Below are 24,372 nucleotides of genomic sequence, written 5' to 3' on the forward strand. Positions count from 1 at the left end.
CTGTAATACCCCAGTACTGATCACACTGATACCTGTAATACCCCAGTACTGACCACACTGATACCTGTAATACTCCAGTACTGATCACAGATACCTGTAATACTCCAGTACTGAGCACACTGATACCTGTAATACCCCAGTACTGATCACACTGATACCTGTAATACTCCAGTACTGACCACACTGATACCTGTAATACCCCAGTACTGATCACACTGATACCTGTAATACCCCAGTACTGACCACACTGATACCTGTAATACTCCAGTACTGATCACAGATACCTGTAATACTCCAGTACTGAGCACAGATACCTGTAATACTCCCGTACTGATCACACTGATACCTGTAATACCCCAGTACTGACCACACTGATACCTGTAATACTCCAGTACTGATCACAGATACCTGTAATACTCCAGTACTGAGCACAGATACCTGTAATACTCCAGTACTGATCACACTGATACCTGTAATACCCCAGTACTGATCACACTGATACCTGTAATACTCCAGTACTGATCACACTGATACCTGTAATACCCCAGTACTGATCACACTGATACCTGTAATACTCCAGTACTGATCACACTGATACCTGTAATACCCCAGTACTGATCACACTGATACCTGTAATACCCCAGTACTGATCACACTGATACCTGTAATAATCCAGTACTGATCACACTGATACCTGTAATACTCCAGTACTGATCACACTGATACCTGTAATACCCCAGTACTGATCACACTGATACCTGTAATACTCCAGCACTGATCACACTGATACCTGTAATACTCCAGTACTGATCACACTGATACCTGTAATACCCCAGTACTGATCACACTGATACCTGTAATACCCCAGTACTGATCACACTGATACCTGTAATACTCCAGTACTGATCACAATGATACCTGTAATACCCCAGTACTGATCACACTGATACCTGTAATACTCCAGTACTGATACCTGTAATACTCCAGCACTGATCACACTGATACCTGTAATACTCCAGTACTGATACCTGTAATACTCCAGTACTGATCACACTGATACCTGTAATACCCCAGTACTGATCACACTGATACCTGTAATACCCCAGTACTGATCACACTGATACCTGTAATACTCCAGTACTGATCACACTGATACCTGTAATACTCCAGTACTGATCACACTGATACCTGTAATACTCCAGTACTGATCACACTGATACCTGTAATACCCCAGTACTGATCACACTGATACCTGTAATACTCCAGCACTGATCACACTGATACCTGTAATACTCCAGTACTGATCACACTGATACCTGTAATACTCCAGTACTGATCACACTGATACCTGTAATACTCCAGTACTGAGCACAGATACCTGTAATACTCCAGTACTGATCACACTGATACCTGTAATACTCCAGTACTGATCACAGATACCTGTAATACTCCAGTACTGATCACAGATACCTGTAATACCCCAGTACTGATCACACTGATACCTGTAATACTCCAGTACTGATCACACTGAGACCTGTAATACCCCAGTACTGATCACACTGATACCTGTGATACCCCAGTACTGATCACACTGATACCTGTAATACTCCAGTACTGATCACACTGATACCTGTAATACTCCAGTACTGATCACACTGATACCTGTAATACCCCAGTACTGATCACACTGATACCTGTAATACCCCAGTACTGATCACACTGATACCTGTAATACTCCAGTACTGATCACACTGATACCTGTAATACTCCAGTACTGATCACACTGATACCTGTAATACTCCAGTACTGATCACACTGGTACCTGTAATACCCCAGTACTGATCACACTGATACCTGTAATACCCCAGTACTGATCACACTGATACCTGTAATACCCCAGTACTGATCACACTGATACCTGTAATACTCCAGTACTGATCACACTGATACCTGTAATACTCCAGTACTGATCACACTGATACCTGTAATACTCCGGTACTGATCACACTGATACCTGTAATACTCCGGTACTGATCACACTGATACCTGTAATACTCCAGTACTGATCACACTGATACCTGTAATACCCCAGTACTGATCACACTGATACCTGTAATACTCCAGTACTGACCACACTGATACCTGTAATACTCCAGTACTGATCACACTGATACCTGTAATACTCCAGTACTGATCACACTGATACCTGTAATACCCCAGTACTGATCACACTGATACCTGTAATACCCCAGTACTGATCACACTGATACCTGTAATACCCCAGTACTGATCACACTGATACCTGTAATACTCCAGCACTGATCACACTGATACCTGTAATACTCCAGTACTGATCACACTGATACCTGTAATACCCCAGTACTGATCACACTGATACCTGTAATACCCCAGTACTGATCACACTGATACCTGTAATACTCCAGCACTGATCACACTGATACCTGTAATACTCCAGTACTGATCACACTGATACCTGTAATACCCCAGTACTGATCACACTGATACCTGTAATACCCCAGTACTGACCACACTGATACCTGTAATACCCCAGTACTGATCACACTGATACCTGTAATACCCCAGTAATGATCACACTGAGACCTGTAATACTCCAGTACTGATCACACTAATACCTGTAATACTCCAGTACTGACCACACTGATACCTGTAATACTCCAGTACTGATCACACTGATACCTGTAATACCCCAGTACTGATCACACTGATACCTGTAATACCCCAGTACTGACCACACTGATACCTGTAATACCCCAGTACTGATCACACTGATACATGTAATACCCCAGTACTGATCACACTGATACCTGTAATACTCCAGTACTGACCACACTGATACCTGTAATACTCCAGCACTGATCACACTGATACCTGTAATACTCCAGTACTGATCACACTGATACCTGCAATACTCCAGTACTGATCACACTGATACCTGTAATACTCCAGTACTAAGCACAGATACCTGTAATACTCCAGTACTGATCACACTGATACCTGTAATACTCCAGTACTGATCAGATACCTGTAATACTCCAGTACTGATCACAGATACCTGTAATACCCCAGTACTGATCACACTGATACCTGTAATACTCCAGTACTGATCACACTGAGACCTGTAATACCCCAGTACTGATCACACTGATACCTGTGATACCCCAGTACTGATCACACTGATACCTGTAATACTCCAGTACTGATCACACTGATACCTGTAATACTCCAGTACTGATCACACTGATACCTGTAATACCCCAGTACTGATCACACTGATACCTGTAATACCCCAGTACTGATCACACTGATACCTGTAATACTCCAGTACTGATCACACTGGTACCTGTAATACCCCAGTACTGATCACACTGATACCTGTAATACCCCAGTACTGATCACACTGATACCTGTAATACCCCAGTACTGATCACACTGATACCTGTAATACTCCAGTACTGATCACACTGATACCTGTAATACTCCAGTACTGATCACACTGATACCTGTAATACTCCGGTACTGATCACACTGATACCTGTAATACTCCGGTACTGATCACACTGATACCTGTAATACTCCAGTACTGATCACACTGATACCTGTAATACCCCAGTACTGATCACACTGATACCTGTAATACTCCAGTACTGACCACACTGATACCTGTAATACTCCAGTACTGATCACACTGATACCTGTAATACTCCAGTACTGATCACACTGATACCTGTAATACCCCAGTACTGATCACACTGATACCTGTAATACCCCAGTACTGATCACACTGATACCTGTAATACTCCAGCACTGATCACACTGATACCTGTAATACTCCAGTACTGATCACACTGATACCTGTAATACCCCAGTACTGATCACACTGATACCTGTAATACCCCAGTACTGACCACACTGATACCTGTAATACCCCAGTACTGATCACACTGATACCTGTAATACCCCAGTACTGATCACACTGAGACCTGTAATACTCCAGTACTGATCACACTGATACCTGTAATACTCCAGTACTGACCACACTGATACCTGTAATACTCCAGTACTGATCACACTGATACCTGTAATACCCCAGTACTGATCACACTGATACCTGTAATACCCCAGTACTGACCACACTGATACCTGTAATACCCCAGTACTGATCACACTGATACCTGTAATACCCCAGTACTGATCACACTGATACCTGTAATACTCCAGTACTGACCACACTGATACCTGTAATACTCCAGCACTGATCACACTGATACCTGTAATACTCCAGCACTGATCACACTGATACCTGTAATACTCCAGTACTGATCACACTGATACCAGTAATACTCCAGTACTGATCACACTGATACCTGTAATACTCCAGTACTGATCACACTGATACCTGTAATACTCCAGTACTGATCACACTGATACCTGTAATACTCCAGCACTGATCACACTGATACCTGTAATACCCCAGTACTGATACCTGTAATACCCCAGTACTGATCACACTGAGACCTGTAATACCCCAGTACTGATACCTGTAATACTCCAGTACTGATCACACTGATACCTGTAATACCCCAGTACTGATCACACTGATACCTGTAATACTCCAGTACTGATCACACTGATACCTGTAATACCCCAGCACTGATCACACTGATACCTGTAATACCCCAGCACTGATCACACTGAGACCTGTAATACCCCAGCACTGATCACACTGAGACCTGTAATACTCCAGTACTGATCACACTGATACCTGTAATACTCCAGTACTGATCACACTGATACCTGTAATACTCCAGTACTGATCACACTGATACCTGTAATACTCCAGTACTGATCACACTGATACCTGTAATACCCCAGCACTGATCACACTGATACCTGTAATACTCCAGTACTGATCACAGATACCTGTAATACCCCAGTACTGATACCTGTAATACTCCAGCACTGATCACACTGATACCTGTAATACCCCAGTACTGATCACACTGATACCTGTAATACCCCAGTACTGACCACACTGATACCTGTAATACTCCAGTACTGATCACAGATACCTGTAATACTCCAGTACTGAGCACAGATACCTGTAATACTCCAGTACTGACCACACTGATACCTGTAATACCCCAGTACTGATCACACTGATACCTGTAATACTCCAGTACTGACCACACTGATACCTGTAATACCCCAGCACTGATCACACTGATACCTGTAATACCCCAGTACTGATCACACTGATACCTGTAATACTCCAGTACTGATCACACTGATACCTGTAATACTCCAGTACTGATCACTGATACCTGTAATACCCCAGTACTGATCACACTGATACCTGTAATACCCCAGTACTGACCACACTGATACCTGTAATACTCCAGTACTGATCACACTGATACCTGTAATACTCCAGTACTGATCACAGATACCTGTAATACCCCAGTACTGACCACACTGATACCTGTAATACCCCAGTACTGATCACACTGATACCTGTAATACCCCAGTACTGATCACACTGATACCTGTAATACTCCAGTACTGACCACACCGATACCTGTAATACTCCAGTACTGACCACACTGATACCTGTAATACCCCAGTACTGATCACACTGATACCTGTAATACCCCAGTACTGATCACACTGATACCTGTAATACTCCAGTACTGACCACACTGATACCTGTAATACCACAGTACTGATCACACTGATACCTGTGATAGTACGGAGCATTGACATTCACACGGTGGGGCTGTCTGTGCGCTCGGTGCTGAATATTATGTCTCTAGTAATGAATAAATTGAGCACTGACTTCTTGCACAGCGCAGAATAGACTGCCCCCCCCACCCCCAGTCTTCAGCCGGGAGCAGCTTATTTCTTGGTGCAGATGCTTCATCCTTGTCTTCTTTCCGGTGACGTTGTCTTTGTCATCCGTGCCAAACCTCTGTCACCTGCTGCTCGCCCCCCGTCTCTGAGCCGCTGTCTCGCCAAGTACAGATCTGGCTGTTTTTCGCTGCATCCTGCTTTTCTGGGGGGTCATCCATCCTCCGCTGCCTGCGAGGGGGTCACACACAGTACAGGAAGAGACGCTGATGTGTATGTGGTTCTAATAGGAATAAAGAACTCGAGAAAAGCTGGATGAGGGCTGTCTGGATGGTCACCCAGCTTTCCCAGGAACAGACACATCCAAGAAGCAGCTGAATAGAATGTCTGACAATGTGACAGATTTTTTTCCCCCTCAAATTGTTGTTTAAAGTGTCAGTCTAGAATGTGGCGTCCGACAGGATATAATCGTCAGCTCCTCAGCCAAGCTTCCCAGGGACTTCACTGTCCAGCAACAGTCGATCAATCTAAAGAATTCTTCCATCCAGACGTTAAATAGAATAAATAATGTTCCCACAGATCATTACATAATAACACAGGAATGAGGGGAAATCAGCAGCCCCCCCTATAGAGCAAAGACTGGATTCCTGACATTGCCTGCTAAATACCTGTAGCGCCCCCTCTCTGTGGGTCCCACTCCCACTATTTATCACATTGTTTCCTTCTTGACAGGTGACGTCTCCTCCAGAATAGCAGAAATGTTTTACTGCAGGAAAAGCAAATAACTGTGACCGATGTCCCCTAACCATAGAGACAGGACACGTCAGGGTGGAACTACAAGGCCCAGATATTTTTTACACAAACTAGTGGAACTCTTCCCTAAAAGCCTATATGACACCTGAACCCCATATACAACTAATCTACATAAACAGCAGAGTCACTGTGTACATACATTACATTACTTACTCTGTCCTGATCCTGAGTTACATCCTGTATTATACTCCAGAGCTGCACTCACTATTCTGCTGGTGGAGTCACTGTGTACATACATTACTTATCCTGTACTGATCCTGAGTTATATCCTGTATTATACTCCAGAGCTGCACTCACTGTTCTGCTGGTGGAGTCACTGTGTATATACATTACATTACTTATCCTGTACTTATCCTGAGTTACATCCTGTATTATACTCCAGAGCTGCACTCACTATTCTGCTGGTGGAGTCACTGTGTACATACATTACTTATCCTGTACTGATCCTGTGTTATATCCTGTATTATACTCCAGAGCTGCACTCACTATTCTGCTGGTGGAGTCACTGTGTACATACATTACTTATCCTGTACTGATCCTGAGTTACATCCTGTATTATACTCCAGAGCTGCACTCACTATTCTGCTGGTGGAGTCACTGTGTACATACATTACATTATTTATCCTGTACTGATCCTGAGTTATATCCTGTATTATACTCCAGAGCTGCACTCACTATTCTGCTGGTGGAGTCACTGTGTACCTACATTACTTTACTTATCCTGTACTGATCCTGAGTTATATCCTGTATTATACTCCAGAGCTGCACTCACTATTCTGCTGGTGGAGTCACTGTGTACATACATTACTTATCCTGTACTGATCCTGAGATATATCCTGTATTATACTCCAGAGCTGCACTCACTATTCTGCTGGTGGAGTCACTGTGTACATACATTACATATCCTGTACTGATCCTGAGATATATCCTGTATTATACTCCAGAGCTGCACTCCCTATTCTGCTGGTGGAGTCACTGTGTACCTACATTACTTTACTTATCCTGTACTGATCCTGAGTTATATCCTGTATTATACTCCAGAGCTGCACTCACTATTCTGCTGGTGGAGTCACTGTGTACATACATTACTTATCCTGTACTGATCCTGAGATATATCCTGTATTATACTCCAGAGCTGCACTCACTATTCTGCTGGTGGAGTCACTGTGTACATACATTACTTATCCTGTATTGATCCTGATTTACATCCTGTATTATACTCCAGAGCTGCACTCACTATTCTGCTGGTGGGGTCACTGTGTACAAACATTACATTACTTATCCTGTACTGATCCTGAGTTACATCCTGTATTATACTCCAGAGCTGCACTCACTATTCTGCTGGTGGAGTCACTGGGTACATACATTACATTACATATCCTGTACTGATCCTGAGTTACATCCTGTATTATACTCCAGAACTGCACTCACTATTCTGCTGGTGGAGTCACTGGGTACATACATTACATTACATATCCTGTACTGATCCTGAGTTACATCCTGTATTATACTCCAGAACTGCACTCACTATTCTGCTGGTGGAGTCACTGTGTACATACATTACTTATCCTGTACTGATCCTGAGTTACATCCTGTATTATACTCCAGAGCTGCACTCACTATTCTGCTGGTGGGGTCACTGTGTACAAACATTACATTACTTATCCTGTACTGATCCTGAGTTACATCCTGTATTATACTCCAGAGCTGCACTCACTATTCTGCTGGTGGAGTCACTGTGTACATACATTACATTACTTATCCTGTACTGATCCTGAGTTGCATCCTGTATTATGCTCCAGAGCTGCACTCCTTATTCTTCTGTTCTGATTTCTGGATTACTACACTGACCAGTCCTGTAATCCTCCTCATTCCCTCATCTGTCTGTAGCACCTCTGACTGCTTTGTCCTGGTCTGCAGCGCCCCCTGTTCTCTCTTTTTTCATGTCTGCGGCGCCCTCTGTCCACTTTGTCCCGGTCTGTGTCTTTATTTCTCTCCTTGTAAACATTGGTTCCTTGTTTTCAGTCAGCTGTAAAGCAGCATCTTGCCTGTGACTTACAAGCTCAAGTTGAAATAGTTTGGACCTTGAGTAATATTTACCCTGCCCCCGGGGGGTGACATTGCCGTGTCCGCGCCCCCCCCCCCCCCCCCTGTGTGCGGCACATCTGTGCTTGTTTCCTCTGATGTCCCATGTATGTATTCAGCTGTTAACCCTTGTACTTGTTGTGGCTGGGTGACCCCTTTAGTGTGTTTGGGGGGAGTGGGGGGGAGTTATTGTAGAACGAGATGTACTGCTGAAATCTGCGCTGTTAACCCTTCACTGTAGGTTTCCGGGATCGGGTGACAATGTAATTCAGTGTTTGATATTTTTCTCGCTCTGGTTACAGACACAGAACAGGATGAAACTGATGGCGGACAATTATGAAGTCGATCACCTGAAGACTTCTGCCCAGTCCAACCAAACCAACCACAAGCCCTCGCCCGATCAGGTTGGTTGATCTTGTGTGACCCATTGAGTCTGCATTGTTTGTCCGGGTATTGATACCCCCTATACCCACATACGTGGGCACCAAGATAAATCACCCTCCAAGGCCAAAGATTGTCCTATAGGAATGCACAATGAATGTGACACTATGTAACTCCTGTATGGCAGACGAAACATTGTTGCGCCATTCTGCAACTTTAACCGCAGTTTGGCCTGTACAGAAGTAGTCACATGACTTATCCCCCGTGTATAATGTGACCTAAAAGGAGACGTTTTCACGTAGCTCCTGACTTTCTAGAAGTTTGCAGGTAAGTCTCCTGGATACATTCCACCGGCAGGCAACTTTAGCCAGAAATAATGAGCAATTAACATCCAATCAGATTTGTTAGAATGGATAAGTCATATGGACTGATATTAGCCAGAAGAAAGTATGGGAGATCCCTTGTGAGCGCATTAAACAATGAAATCTGTCAGACCAGATTGTAATTAGATGTAATTGTCAGGCAATCAGATTGTAAGATCAGATTGGATGATCAATAACCATGTGTATATAATAATCTTATGTCTCCAGTCACTAACCAGGTGTTTGTTTCATCCCTCATGCTGCTCTTTGATGCTCCTTCTATCCTCATCATCTCAACCAATAGGATGATGAGGAGGGTATTTGGGCATAACCAATGAGATGATTAGGTCAGCCATTTTGTTCAGAACGGTGAGAACTCGCTTCGTCTTGGGATCTTTCATCGTTGGCATCTTGCATGTCTCTATCCAATCTATCTGCATGTCACCGGTGCCATTCACCCCCTCCTCTCCCTGGCATGTGCCCGCTGTGGTGTACCCCTCTTACCCTCTCCATCTGTGGTGGCTCGTGTAATATCTCATTCACTATGCAATTATCTGGTAATTATTTGGTGACGGAAATGCAAAATCGGTAACCAGCGCAAGGTGGAGGCGTCATTGTGCCTCACAGATGCCATTCGTGCCTCTTTATCCCTGCAGGTGATTTCATCTTTTTTACAGGCTCAGTTGCATTGATTAGATTGGCCATTAGGGGCGCTGTTTTCTTGTAGTGTATAGACTATGGACATCACTTTCCATTTCGGAAAAACTGCATATGCCCCCAAAGTTTACCTTTCTACCTGCAGCTGCTCTGGATGTTTTCTCCCGCCATCCTCTTCTTGGCCTCAGCCGGAGCTTCTACCGGATCGTGACTACTGAGCGCCATCAGGGAGTCTGCACATGGTTGCTTTCTCTCTAAAACAGCGCCACACCTCTCCACAGGTTGTATGTGGTATTGCAGCTCAGAACTGTTAATGTCATTGGAGCTGAGCTGCAATACCAGACACAACCTGTGGACAGGAGTGGCGCTGTTTTTGGGAGATTCAGCCATGTTTTGGGGGCATATACAGAATAAATTGTGACCCTCCAATCAGGTGACACCCTACTCTCCGGATACGCCATCATGTCTAACGTCTCGTCACTTTCTCTGATAAAGTTTGAAGATTGCATCGAGTGGGAAAATCACCAAAAACTTCTTATCACCCCCCCCCCCCCTGCAATTACATCATGAAAGTGACGCTTTGTTCTCATCACCCGACCCCTGCAGATCGGAAAGCGAAAGGTGAAGGGGTTAATCAGGATTTAATCCCGCTATTCTGGTTTTTTTTTTATCCCCCCCCCCCTTCCCTTGTTGTTGATGTTGGAGAAATTCACAGAGCATGTAATTAGAGGAATGCAGAGGACTCCGCACCTGTGATGTCTATGGGAACCCGCTCCCTCCGCGACATAACTGCCGCCTATTCAAGCATTTTCACCGGATCGGGGTCATCTGGAAGCAGCGCCCTCGGTAACCCTTTCCCATCCGCCACACGCAGCGATCGCTCCTCAACGACGACGATTACAATTTTAAAGATTCTCCTTAAAAGTTTAACCACGTACATTGTAACGAACCCTCTGCTGTGGAGTTATGTGAACTAAGGAGTGTCCTTTTGGCCTCCATCGGGCTGGTATACCTTTATTCATTTTTACTGTATAGAAAAGCGTAGTCAACTACACATTTCTACAGAAGATCTCTGCTTGTTGTCAATGAAGGGGAACGTGTCTTGACATCCAGAGGCTATAAACCCGTACGGAACTAATACTTCCCACAGCTGAGGGTTTGTCACAATTGTATCCAGTCTAGTCAATCCTCTGTGAGGTGAACAGCAATGATCTCTCTCCTGTCCTGATAGTTTGGTACAATGTATCAGTACAGGTAAAATGTATCAGACAGGATTGTCTAGACTGGATACAATTGTAACATACCTTGTGAGCAGCACGAATTCTGTATGACTTTTCAGATGTAAACTAGAAAGTTCCAATTCACTGACAGCAAGCAGATATATCGAGCAAGTGAAAGAGTCTCTTAGAGAGTTGCAGAACATCTCATTATACAAGCCGGGTTGAGCCCTTTAACTAGCGATTCCCCAGTGACAGAGCTGGTCCTGATAACTGCAGCCACAAGCTCAAACTACAGCAGGGCAGCTGTGTGAGCGGGACAGTGTTGCTGCTGCCAGATACAGACTGCCACAAACAGCAGCGGGTGCAACAATGTATTAGGGGGCTGCTATTTAATCAATTCCTTAATCTCTGCCGGAAGTTTACCAGCAAAGTACTCGGCAGCATCCGGGGTAAGAAAGGGGCACACAACCCGGTCCCTCTGTTTGGGCTTGTCCTGGTCTCCGTATTGTGACACCACGTCAGGATATGATGTCGCTGTGATGACATCACGGACGTCGCTGTGTAGTAGTAACCCAGGGAAGATGCTCTGTGGCCGTCCCTGTGTCAGTGTGCCAGCCTGCACCCAGTGTCTGTGCCCTTCGCTTCCTCTCCCGGGACTTTTCTTATCTGAGACCCTCAGGCCGGCGAGGGGTGAGATGTTAAGTGGCGGCCATTGTCCTTATCATGTAATTAAGAAGCTTGTTAATTCTGCCCGTCATGGCTCCTGGCACATTCCTGCCAATTGAAGACAGCACGCAGACGCCAAAATATTGTGTTGCCATGCGACCGTCAGTTAACCCTAAATACACCGAGCGGTGCGGCCCATCATCGTTACTTTGTTTTTTGTAGATCCTTTGCCGCTGTGATGTTGAGTTATTTGATTTTTCTTCTTCAGTCAGGTCTAAAGCTAAATACAGAATTCTGCTGGTTTTCTGTTACAAGTGAGCAGTGCATTGTGGGGCTCAAGTATCCAGTCACAGCGAAAATGTCAGAGGGGCGAAGTTCATTCATTACCTGTATCCGTGGGCAACTAGCAGAATTTTGAAAGCAGCTTTGGTTGTGAATAGAGGAATGTATATGGAAAAAAAACCTCAGAATTGGTGCAAAAACAGTAAAGTATTTGCAATGTTGGTAAAAATGGAGTTTTGCTTTTGTTACCTATGACTCCCCTACTAAACTGCAATACCTGTGGGATTCTGGGTAAGAGAGGTAAAACAATGGCCCTGCACTGATGGGTGGAGGAGCACGCCGGTCTTATATTTTAGAATATACAGTATTAGACTGATACAAAGATAACGATGGTTCCTGTGGGTTTTCCGGTGCAGCGTCCTCCCCCCGGATTCGCCGCATGTTAGTTCTGGCCGCGCCGATGATGTCGTCTCTTTAATTTGCACAGCAGAAAACAATGGTGCATACATGGGATATTGTTTGCATCGGGGGCCAGCCCAGACCCCTTCGGAGGGGATAGTTTTCAGATCTCCCCCGTCCTGTCCTGGTCTCAGTGTGAGGTGAAGCTCGGGCTGGCGCCACTTCTGAGGAACCGCTCACAAACACTGTGTCCCTTGGCGTGATCTCAGAGCATCTGAGGAGCATCTTGGACAGTCTCTTCCTCTTGACCCCCCACCAACCCAGAAGAGAGAACTTGCTGCCCCCTCATGTACAGTTAACCCACTCATTGCTGAAATAAATGGGGGATTGTGCACTGAATATGTCTCCTGTAGACACTGTACCAAACCCACAGCTGCGGCTATAGGGTGTCCTTATGATGTCATGTCCTGGTGGTCACATAACCTCGTTATCCATGCGCTTTTTTATTCTAAAACTTTCTGGCTTAATTTCGTACCATTTGTAAGATCTCCGCTTGCTGTCAGTGAACGGAAATATTCGTTGTTTACTTCCAGAGGCTGAAAAGGAGTCCGTAAGGGCATGCTGGAGATTGTAGTTTCCCAACAGCTGGATAATGTAACCATTTCACCCAGAATGGAAACCTCCATACTTTACACTGCCGATAGAAAACAATGCAAAAATAGAAACTATTCTATTCCACAATGGCTTCTTGTGTGATGATTGGGTCACATGACGCAGTTCATCTGTCTTCCGCCTTGCAGGGCACATTCTTGAGCCTCCACATGTGAGATCTCGTTTCAATATCTTTATTAATAAGGATTTGCGTCGCGCCAGAGACGATGATTTTCTTAATGAAGTCGGCCGCGCACATGCTTAAACCCCTCCATGATCTCTGTGCGGCGTAGCCGAGCTTAACGGGCTTTGCCGTGCTCCATTTCATCTGTTATCTCCCCCATTGTCACCAGGATCTGCCCCTGAATAAGAGGATTAGCTCCCGGGGGTCGCACGCTGTGGCTGTGTATGGCGCTATCACCCCTCACTACTTCCCGGGAATTTCCAGGACTTCTCCATACAACCCGAGTCCCCTACATAGAAAACTGTACGAGGAAACATCCCGTGTAAATTGTCATAATATTTCTTCATTATATCTGTATCTGGGAAAGCTGGGTGCCTACCTACATGGCCACCATTACAGCCGAGCAGTTACACAACGTTCCTGCAGTCCTTAAGGCAAATCTACCTCATTGTGCCGTCATACTGGTATAAGGGATGTGTCATTTATAGGCAAGTATATCTACCATTCTGGAGTCTGGGAGAGCCGAGTGAAAGCACCTCCGGGAGCTGCAGTGCTGGACATATTTGTTGTCACCCAGCTTTCCCAGAGTCAAATAAACGGGCTTGATTATTTGCAGACATTGTCTTGCTCCAATATCAATGAATAACTAGGCAGAATTGTCATTCAGGACTCCAGGAAAGCTGGGTGACAACCCTGTGAGAGCAGTGATGTAATGTCATATTGGTTGTCACCCAGCTTTCCTGGAAACAGATATAACTAGGAAATGGCCAAACTATATCTTGTGGTCAAGGTGGCGGATTATCAGGTGTCCGTTCCTGTTCATTTGGAGGATGTCGGATTATCAGGATTCCCATAAAGTGCCGGACTAACGGAATAAAGTGTATTCTGCTGCGTGTGCCCGGCTCCTGCTTCCCATGCGCAGTGAATATGAGACACAGATGCCGTCTAACCCCTTTATTCCGGCATCAATGGTTCTAAGGCCGCCTTACATACAAATACAGTATACAGACCCTGCAGAATGGCTGATAACAGAGAACAATAGATGCATTTACCTGTCCTACTGTCAGCCTCTCCCCAGTCTGCAATGGCTGATAAGAGAGAACAATAGATTGTATTCACCCGTCCTATAGTTGCAGCTTTTTCCCAGCCTGAAATGGCTGATAACAGAGGGCAAAAGATTGAATTCATCTGAACAGCTTGATGGAGAGACTGGGGGGTAGTGTATGAGATAGTGGGGGTCTCCTCTTTGTGTTTGGATGGGGGGAGCGGCTTCCTTCGTTCTGTACTGATCCGCTGCCCCCCTCCCCGCAGTGTTATACGCGGCTGCACGCTATTTAGGGTCAGACTGATGGATGAGGCTCAGACATGTGCAGACTCCATTTATTTCAGCCAGAATCATGTGTAACAAATCCTCTGCCTGACCCCGGGGCCCCTCCAGCATGTGCTCAGGATCCAGCTAGAGGAGTCCGGAGAACCAGAAGACGATGATCTTAAAGGGCCGGTCCAGTCTTCTGTAACTAAAGCCTAAACGCTCTGCAACTTTCTGCTTGCTGTCAGTGTATGGCGACATTGTTTACCTAATTCTTATCACAGCTGAGGGTTTGTTACATTTATATCCAGTCTATACAGCCTCCAGGCTGATACATTTCACCTGCACTGATACATTGTAACAGGAGATTTGTGCTGCTGATGGTTACCTAACAGAGGATTTTCTAGGCAGGATACAATTGTGACAAACCCTCAGCTGTAAAAGTATTAGTGCTGTACAGGTTTTCATCCTATGGATGTCAAGACACATGTTTCTGTTCATAAACCGCAAGCAGAGATCTTGTATAGAAGTGTAGTTGACTACGCTTTTCTATACAGTAAATAATAAAAAGTTATACGGGCCCGACGGAGGCGCTTTTTTTGCCCCTCATTGGGTGAATGGGGCCTATAGGTACGTTCACAAAACGCAATGCGTAACGCTTTCCCTGGCTCGTCGGTCGCCCTTGTTATCTCCCAGCCTCCTCTGCTTCGCTTTTATCAGTTTTCCAGGCGGCGCAGTGAACCCCTCGGGAGCTCCCGATCTCCGCAGCCGCTGCTTTCTATCACAGCTTCATAATCCGGCTTTATCTGGTGCGGACAGCCTCTCTGCTCTGTAAGCGAGCGCTGAGACACGTCACCCGGCCGCCGCCTGCGCTCCTGTCTGTGAACGTGACTCTGAGATAAGGTATCTGCGGACCCGCCGCCGCTCTACACCCGATACCACGTGTCACTATTTCTACCTTCTAAAGAACGGCAGGATCCACAGCGCTATATACAGTCCTATCCATCTTGTTAAAGGGCCAGTCTTATGTCAATTCAGTTTATTGGAAAGTTCGCAACTTTCTAATAGACTTGAATACTTTACCATTTTCAAGATTTCTGTTTGCTGTCAGTAAATGGAAATATTCTTGGTTTTTTTTATCCAGTGGCTAAAAACTGATGCAGACCTAATACTTCTTACAGCTGAAGATTTGCTACATTGTGATAGTCTAGATAATACTCTGTGTTGTGAAAAATTTACCCACACAAATATTTTTCCTCTCCTGATAGTTTGTTACAGTGTATCAGTCTGGAGTTCAGACTTTGTCGCTCACAGAGGATTGTCTCGACTGGTTTCTGTGATTGTCTCCATTCATTTTGGCTTCATACCATGTGCAGAATAAGATGTCTGGGTCAGGTCCTGCTTCGGTCCGGGTCAGGTCCTGCGGTGGTCCGGGTCAGGTCCTGCGGCGGTCCGGGTCAGGTCCTGCTTCGGTCCGGGTCAGGTCTTGCTTCGGTCCGGGTCAGGTCTTGCTTCGGTCCGGGTCAGGTCTTGCTTCGGTCCGGGTCAGGTCTTGCTTCGGTCCGGGTCAGGTCTTGCTTCGGTCCGGGTCAGGTCTTGCTTCGGTCCGGGTCAGGTCCTGCTTCGGTCCGGGTCAGGTCCTGCTTCGGTCCGGGTCAGGTCCTGCTTCGGTCTGGGGAGGTGCTGCTTGGTTTGGTTCCTCTCAGGTGATGGTGGTGGTGCTTTTGGTGGCATCTTCTTGACATCATTGGTTGGGTGGCATATAAGGCATTCTCTATGGCTTAACTTAACCAGCTTGACTTCTTTTCCTTCTAGATGATCCAGCCCCTCTTAGACCTTGACCAGAATCGCAGCAAACTCAAACTGTATATCGGGCATCTGACTGCTCTGTGCCAGGACAGAGACCCCCAGATCCTGCAAGCGCTTCGCCCGCCTGACTCCTACTACCTGGATGACAGCCGGGCAGTTTGGGAGCAGAGGCTGCAGAAGATGACGGCCATAGAGGTGAGCGTGGGGGAGTAGAAGAACCATTATACACTGGCCTAGCCTGGCCCAGACTTCAGTCCAGTCACAGTAGTCATAAAGGGAAATCGCTTTAACGTAACTCCACCCGAATATACCGCACACAGTAGAATTATATTAGAAGTTTGAGCTCCTGTAACAAACTTTATTTATACATCCAGGACAGGTTTTTACTTTTGTTGCTTGTGTTTTTGTAGATCTCCACACTTGAACATCGGGTTTTATAGCCAACATTTTGTGCTGTTCATTTTATAATATATCTTTATAATGTCCGGGACTCCTTTTTCTATTACAGAGCTCTAAATCCCCTGCATAGAAATATGCAGGTGAACAGTAAAATTCTGGCTGCCTGTAGCCACCACTAGGGGAGGCTCACTGCATGTAGCTTTATTACTGTTCAATTGCAGCTGCATATATCTGTATGTAGTGAGCTCCCCCTAGTGGTGGCTGCAGGTAGCAGAATGTGATCATGTAACTCTATGGGAGCTGTATATATCTGTATGTAGTGAGCTCCCCCTAGTGGTGGCTGCAGGCAGCAGAATATTATCATGTAACTCTATGGGAGCTGTATATATCTGTATGTAGTGAGCTCCCCCTAGTGGTGACTGCAGACAGCAGAATGTTAGCATGTAACTATGGGAGCTGTATATATCTGTATGTAGTGAGCTCCCCCTAGTGGTGACTGCAGGCAGCAGAATGTTATGATGTAACTCTATGGAAGCTGTATATATCTGTATGTAGTGAGCTCCCCCTAGTGGTGGCTGCAGCAGCAGAATGTTATCATGTAACTCTATGGGAGCTGTATATATCTGTATGTAGTGAGCTCCCCCTAGTGGTGACTGCAGGCAGCAGAATGTTATCATGTAACTATGGGAGCTGTATGTATCTGTATGTAGTGAGCTCCCCCTGCTTCCTCCTGCTTTGTATAATGTCTCCTTGTCCTCCTTCCAGTTGAGCGAAGAGCTAGAAAAGTGCGAGCACGAGAGCACGGAATTGCAGGAATTCGCCAACGCCATCCTCCAGCAGATTGCAGATCACTGCCCTGATATCCTGGAACAAGTTGTCAATGCCTTGGAAGAGTCCTCCTGACCCCCCCCCCCCCCCAGCCACGGAGATCGAGGTCACCGCCTGCGGCTCGGATAATACGGACACCAGTGTTAGTCTACGAGTTCTTTCCTTCTCCTCTCCTGGGGTAGAGAGCCGCACATCCAGCCTTGCACTGCCTGTCACAAACTGCGCTGTATGTACCGTTACTGCAGGGGCTTCTCGTGGTTTCTGGGGGTTCAATGCGACCCTCTCCCCCACCATAGGACCAAAAAAAAAAAGACCTCCCCTTTTTCTTCAGGGTGGAGTTGACCCTCCCGGGGTCGTGCCGTTGGGTTTTGGTGGGTTTACTCTTCCGTTCATACACGGGACTTTCACTACAGAAATGCAATAAGAGGGTTTGCCCGGGCTCCTTGTGACGGTTTGACTATGGCGGCGGCGGCAGGGATGATGTGGTAAAGGATGAAGCTCCACCCTGACCAGATGAACGGTGACCGAGCTCATAATCTAAGGAGACTTCTATCCGAAATATCGCAAAGTCTATAGATCTGGTTATTCCAAGATGCCTCAAAGCTTCCGGACTACAGCGCCTGGAGATCTCCGCCCATCACACCCATCCTCCGCAGCTCGTCCAGGCTCCGTTATCCTGGGACTGATTCTACTGTTGCACAGATTATCTGGTGACATTTATTCCTGTTTCCGGGGAAGGTTTCTATCAGCCAGCCACCGATCATCAAACCCAGCAATCCACCAGCAGCACCCCCACAGCCCGTCCTTCCTGGTACTACCACACCTATCATTTCACATCCCACTGACCAGCTCTCCACTACCTCCAACAGGTCATGTATTGGGGATTCATCATCAAAACTGTCCGTCTCAGATCCCCTAAAAAAAAACACTATCCAGGTGGGTGCAATAGCACCCCCCCATGTCCCAAATGGGGGGCTGCAATGAAGTGTACACCAAATTTAAAGGGGTCCTCTGCCTTATTTTGACAGAACATAGGGTTAAGGTGGCAGTGAGAGATGGAGACCGGTCTAGTTTAAACTCGTCCGACTCCCCTTGCCTCTTTTTCTGAGTTCAGTGACAGACTGGTTGCTAGGGTCGTGTACTGCTTGACAACACCGGTTGTTAGGACAGTGTATCCCTAGCAACCAGACTACACCATGACCTCTCCATCTCAGGCTGCTGTATTAATCAGATTTTTCTAAAAATGGGAAGCCGCTCGGTCCCGGTGATCGATCCTCCGGACAGTGGCAGGTGATTTCATTCGTGTCAATGCATTATGGGAAATCCTTAAAACATGACCTGCTGGGGTGGAGGAGACGCTGCCGTGAAGTTTGGTCGGTGAGTAGAACTGAGCTCATTGATCCTCCTATGAATCCTAATGGCAGGCGGATTGTGAGACTTCTCGCAGGCGGAACCGCGCAATAAACCTGAAGTTGGCGCCTAACTCCTGGGATGTCTTAGCCTGGAGATAAGTTAGTGCCCCCCTTCCCTGACCTCTGATAAACTCAGGAATTCAATTTATCATTCAGAATCCATACAATCCAGATGTAACCAAGAGGTTTATGGGGGGACTGGGGACGCCATAAAACATGGACGCCTCGGAGATGGGAACCGCCACCGTGCAGGATACAATTGTTGAGACTCGGGGGGGGGGGATGTGACGGGATGTTTAGGCTTCTCCAGTAAGTTCTGTCCAGACGAGGTCAAAGGTTTTCATCAGTCTGCGGATCATTCCGAAGCTGCAGGTCCCTGTTACCGGCTCCTACAGGATAAACTTTATAAATCAGGAGCCGTCTGGTCCGGGCGGTAAAATCCTTAAAGTCAACCGGTCACCTACTCGCCATGTTCTGAATACAACCGCGAGGAGGCAAATGTTCCATTTACGGAAACGAGGCATCGAGCGTCTCGGCGGCAGCGGGAAGACGTCAACGTAAAAATGAGGCAGGAACTGACCTGGAGCCGAAAGACTGAGGAGACTTCTAGGAAAGCCTTGAACGAACCGTGATTAACGGGTTAAATCTGCATAAAATGTTAAGTCACTTTGCTTTACTGATCACATTATGTCTAATACTCCAGTCACATCCAGAGCTGCATTCGGAAGTCTGCAGTAACTCACATATCATAGTTTCCCCCTGTTTAGTCTGTGCCTATACAGTTAGGCAGTGGAGACTATACACCACTACATCTCCCACAATGCAATTCACCAAAGTGTAGTACATCATGGGAGTCAGACGAGCCGTAAAGTGAGTACGATCTTCATTTTTCCGATACAGAGCACCAAATCCCCCTACATAATAAAATTCAGACTTCCTGCATCCACCACTAGGTGGAGCTGAGGAGCTTACTGTTGAGTTCAATGTATAATAAGAATTCAGTGATCTCCCCCTAGTGGTGGCTGCAGGAAGTCCAAATTTTATCATGTAACTGTCTATGCAGAGGATTTGGAGCCCTGTATCAGAAGAATGCAGCTCTGACCTCTATAATGTAAGGATATATTATAGCGTTAATCAGCTACAATGGTAACCAGTAGAGTTTTGAATGCAGCTCTGGATGTGACTGGAGCATAAGACCCGATGTAACCTAAGATCGGTACAAGACAAATATTTGCAGAAGGAATGAACATTATAGGCAGATGTATAATTGACCTAAAGAAACCTACAGTTTGACCGTCTTTGTATCGGGTAGAAGTGTTAAGAGGGAGCACGTGCGAGGGGTCACCTCGCCGAGAACGTTGCAAATGTCGCAGTATCTGTACCGAGGGATCGGTGTGAAGAGGCAAAAACACCACAAGGTCCCATTCAACCATTCATCTTATACACAAGCTGCAAAAAAAGGGTTAAAATATCTTTTTTTCTTAAAGCGAACCCTTCCGTTTTTTTGTTAAAATTCGGGCGCACAGCCCGCCACTGCGAAAAATAGGTAGAAAATTCTATATAATCTATATATTACACTACAGACAAATCTTACTGAGCAAAATGGCTGCCGCTGCTACACCTTTATAGAGTTGTGCGTGGGGGGAGGTGTTTTTGTTTTTTTGAAAATTTTTGTGTCAAAACGGAAAAGAAAAAAAAAACTCAGTTCCTGACGTGTTCTGAGGAGTCGTGTAATAACCTGAATTTTTCAGGCCTTTTTCCTTATTTTTTTTTTTTCGTGGTTTATACCTGCGCCGGGCCTTTAAGGCCGTATTCACACGTTGCGGTCAAAGGAAATTTTTGGGAAAATTGCAGTTAAAAAAAAAAAAAAAGCAAATTGATGGCGAAGTGTGAACACCACCCTAGAGATCCTATATCCCCGCCTTGTGTACGTGTCTGATGTCTGTTGACCCCCCTCCCCTTATTGTCCATGATGTCGGTGCGTCTGGGGGCCCTGCGGCTGCGTATAACCACAGGAGTAGTAAAATGTGGCGTGTGTCCCGTACGACGCACACGTGTATAGATGTATGAGATGTGCGCGCGTGTTTTACATATGAATAAATTGCCATATTGAATTTTTTTTTTTATTATTATTATTTTACTGCTTGAATTTGTACGATATTGAGGCGGTTTTGTCGTGACGTTTTACAGCAGAACGGATTCTCGCCGCCCCCGGGTAAAGTCCTGCAGAGCATGAGCCCTAAGGAGCGCGGGAGATTTCCTACTGGACGACCGCGCTAATGAGTCACGTGTCTAGAAAACGTATTATACCCCTTCGAGGCGCTATTTACCGTTATGGCGTCCTGTAACCAGGTTCCTAGAATTGCGCTGATAGGAACCGCGCCCGTTGTCCAACAGCTGTTGCCAATGATGGTTCCATATCCCGTTATTAGTGCCTTTACGGAAGCGAATCGTAACAAAAATGCATTAAAGGGCCAGTGTCCAGTTTTATATAAATGAAGCGTAATCACTGTATAATGTTCTGCAACTTTCGGGGGAGGGGGGGGGTGGTTTATGATGCGATTTGCCACAATTTGTGTGGCGTAATAAAGTCGCAAATTTTGAGGCATGCCATGTTTGCCGAAAAAATTTAAGACCTTTCTCGTCTTTCGCCATTTTGAAAAAGTGGCGCCAAAAGTGGGTGGGACCGGAGTCAGATCTCCAAATATGTTATTATGACAGAAATTTGAAAAAATAATAGCGGAAAACGACACCTGCTCAGGCGTAGATTTCAATTTCTGTCGTTAAATCTCTCCTGTCCTGATAGTTTGTTACAATGTATCAGTCGGGAGTCCAGGCTGTTTAGAGGATTGTCTAGACTGGTTACAATTGTAGCAAATTAGTATTCGGTCTGTATAGATTTTAAGTCTCTGGATGTAAAGAAGAATGTTTCTATTCACTGACAGCAAACAAAATTATTGAAAACAGTAGGGGAATTAAAGTTGCAGAACTTCTCATTATACAAGAATAAGACTTTTTATTTACATAAAACCAGAAATCCTAAAGTCTTGGGGCTTTTAAAGGCACAGTCACCTTATTGTGTATTGCATGTGACCAGCGGGTTCTTAAAGGGGTCCTCCACTTTTCACTGGGTGGTAATATACGTTCTATACAAAAATGTCCGGACCTATGTAGGAGGTGACATAAGTTCTGTTTGGTCCGGTATGACAAACGTTGTGCAGTGCGAATCCAATGGTTTACATCATCTGTGTAGAGAACCCCTTTAAGATTATTTAAAGGGGCAGATTTAAAGTAACACGAATGCCGTTTTCTAGGAGCTTGTGCCGTCACTGGTACCAGAGACATACGGGAGCGGGCGGTGGAAACGTACTGGTAGACGCCATATACCAGTATAAATAGCGTATAGGAGGCCGGAGCGGTCTTATTGGTTTCCTTTGTACGGAAGGCGCCACGTGTCCGACTACTGAGGCTTGAGCCTCGCTGTGCCTCCGTGATGTCACTGGTACCTTATGAAAGTCTCCGCCAACAACCCGGCCAGATATTTTTGGTGCTAGTCGGCCGTGTGCAGCAACGTGGGGTCTGCAACGGCCGCTGAGCGGGAAACGGAATTCATACTCTGCAAACTTTAATGGCGAGAACGCGGGACCAGCTGCTTTAACCCTTTATGGGTAAAATTCCAGTGCGTGTGACCCTCACCCATAGCAAACGGTTGGGGGGCGATGAGGGCTAATGAATGTATAATGTGGGAGGGGACGTTCATGTGTCTTTTAATGAAAGATCTATGGAATAGGAAGGGAGACCCCGTTTATTGGATGTAGGGGCGATTTCTTGGTTTGCTGCTGGCCAACTCACTACCATTACTGTGTGTCTGATGTGTTTATATATATATATAAATGTTAAATATGTACCCCCCCCCTCCCCTAGCTGTTGGAGGAGCCGGCCTTGTAGCATCCTTATTGCCACCAACGGGTTAAGCCAAGTCCTCCCTCTGTATTTTATTGGGCTGTTTTCGTGCCTTTTTTAAAAAAAAAAATCTTGTAAAAACTTTTTTTTTTCTAAGGAAAAATAAAATCTTTTCCCCCCGCAGTCTTTAGGGGGCGCTGCCTGTACAACATGTTCTTGGGGTGTCCCTGGAAGATGATGCAGTTAGCCCGGACTCCTGGGCGTTAAGAGGTTAATGGAGCCTGATCTTTCTCTATGTAACAATGGTTTTATTTTCGTTGTTTTTTCCTTGTTTTTCTTTCCCCGGACACAGGATGCCAAAAATATTAAAAAATCAAAAACAACTAGAAATTGTGCAAATTTTGTTTTCTTGTACAGAAAGGGGGAGGGGAGGCGAAGGGGTTAATTGTGAGAAACGATTATAGACTGAAATAGACGGAGTAAGACGCTACGTTTAATGCCCATAGGGGTTGTCATATGGACGTCAAGAGGAGGTTCCCATCCTGTACCCCTATATTAGCCTGAGCGGAGAGCTGCTAAATAACGGCTGCTGCGCCCCAAGTGTCAGTGTATCATTATCCTGTACCCCGAGTGTGTATCATCATTATCCTGTACCCCGAGTGTCAGTGTGTCATTATCCTGTACCCCGAGTGTCAGTGTGTCATTATCCTGTACCCCGAGTGTCAGTGTGTCATTATCCTGTACCCCGAGTGTCAGTGTGTCATTATCCTGTACCCCGAGTGTCAGTGTGTCATTATCCTGTACCCCGAGTGTCCGTGTCTTTATGCTGTACCCCAAGTGTCAGTGTCATTATCCTAGACCCCAAGTGTCCGTGTCATTATCCTAGACCCCAAGTTTCAGTGTCATTATCCTCTACCCCAAGTGTCAGTGTATCATTATCCTGTACCCCAAGTGTCAGCGTGTCATTGCCCTGTACCCCAAGTGTCAGCGTGTCATTGTCCTGTACCCCAAGTGTCATTATCCTGTACCCCAAGTGTCAGTGTATCATTATCCTGTACCCCAAGTGTCAGTGTATCATTATCCTGTACCCCAAGTGTCAGCGTGTCATTGCCCTGTACCCCAAGTG

The 24,372-nt window shown here is 45.7% G+C and overlaps 1 protein-coding gene across 5 annotated transcripts in view; it reads left to right on the forward strand.

Moving 5' to 3' along the window:
• The window catches only part of ERC1 (ELKS/RAB6-interacting/CAST family member 1), a 77,466-nt gene extending 53,830 nt beyond the window's left edge, over positions 1-23,636 (forward strand). For 4 of the 5 annotated variants that reach the window (XM_075855706.1, XM_075855710.1, XM_075855708.1 and 1 more), the window contains 3 exons: positions 9,087-9,188; positions 16,711-16,899; positions 17,869-23,636. In XM_075855706.1, the coding sequence (XP_075711821.1) occupies positions 9,087-9,188; positions 16,711-16,899; positions 17,869-18,006 (429 nt within the window). In that variant the 3' untranslated portion in view covers positions 18,007-23,636. Of the gene's footprint in view, positions 1-9,086; positions 9,189-9,831; positions 9,897-16,710; positions 16,900-17,868 lie in introns of those variants that run through there. The other variant, XM_075855711.1, reaches the window with a different exon arrangement.
• Positions 23,637-24,372: the final 736 nt, after the last annotated feature.

Source organism: Rhinoderma darwinii, chromosome 3 (assembly GCF_050947455.1).
Source record: "Rhinoderma darwinii isolate aRhiDar2 chromosome 3, aRhiDar2.hap1, whole genome shotgun sequence".
In the NCBI taxonomy this organism is placed as follows: Eukaryota; Metazoa; Chordata; class Amphibia; order Anura; family Rhinodermatidae; genus Rhinoderma; species Rhinoderma darwinii.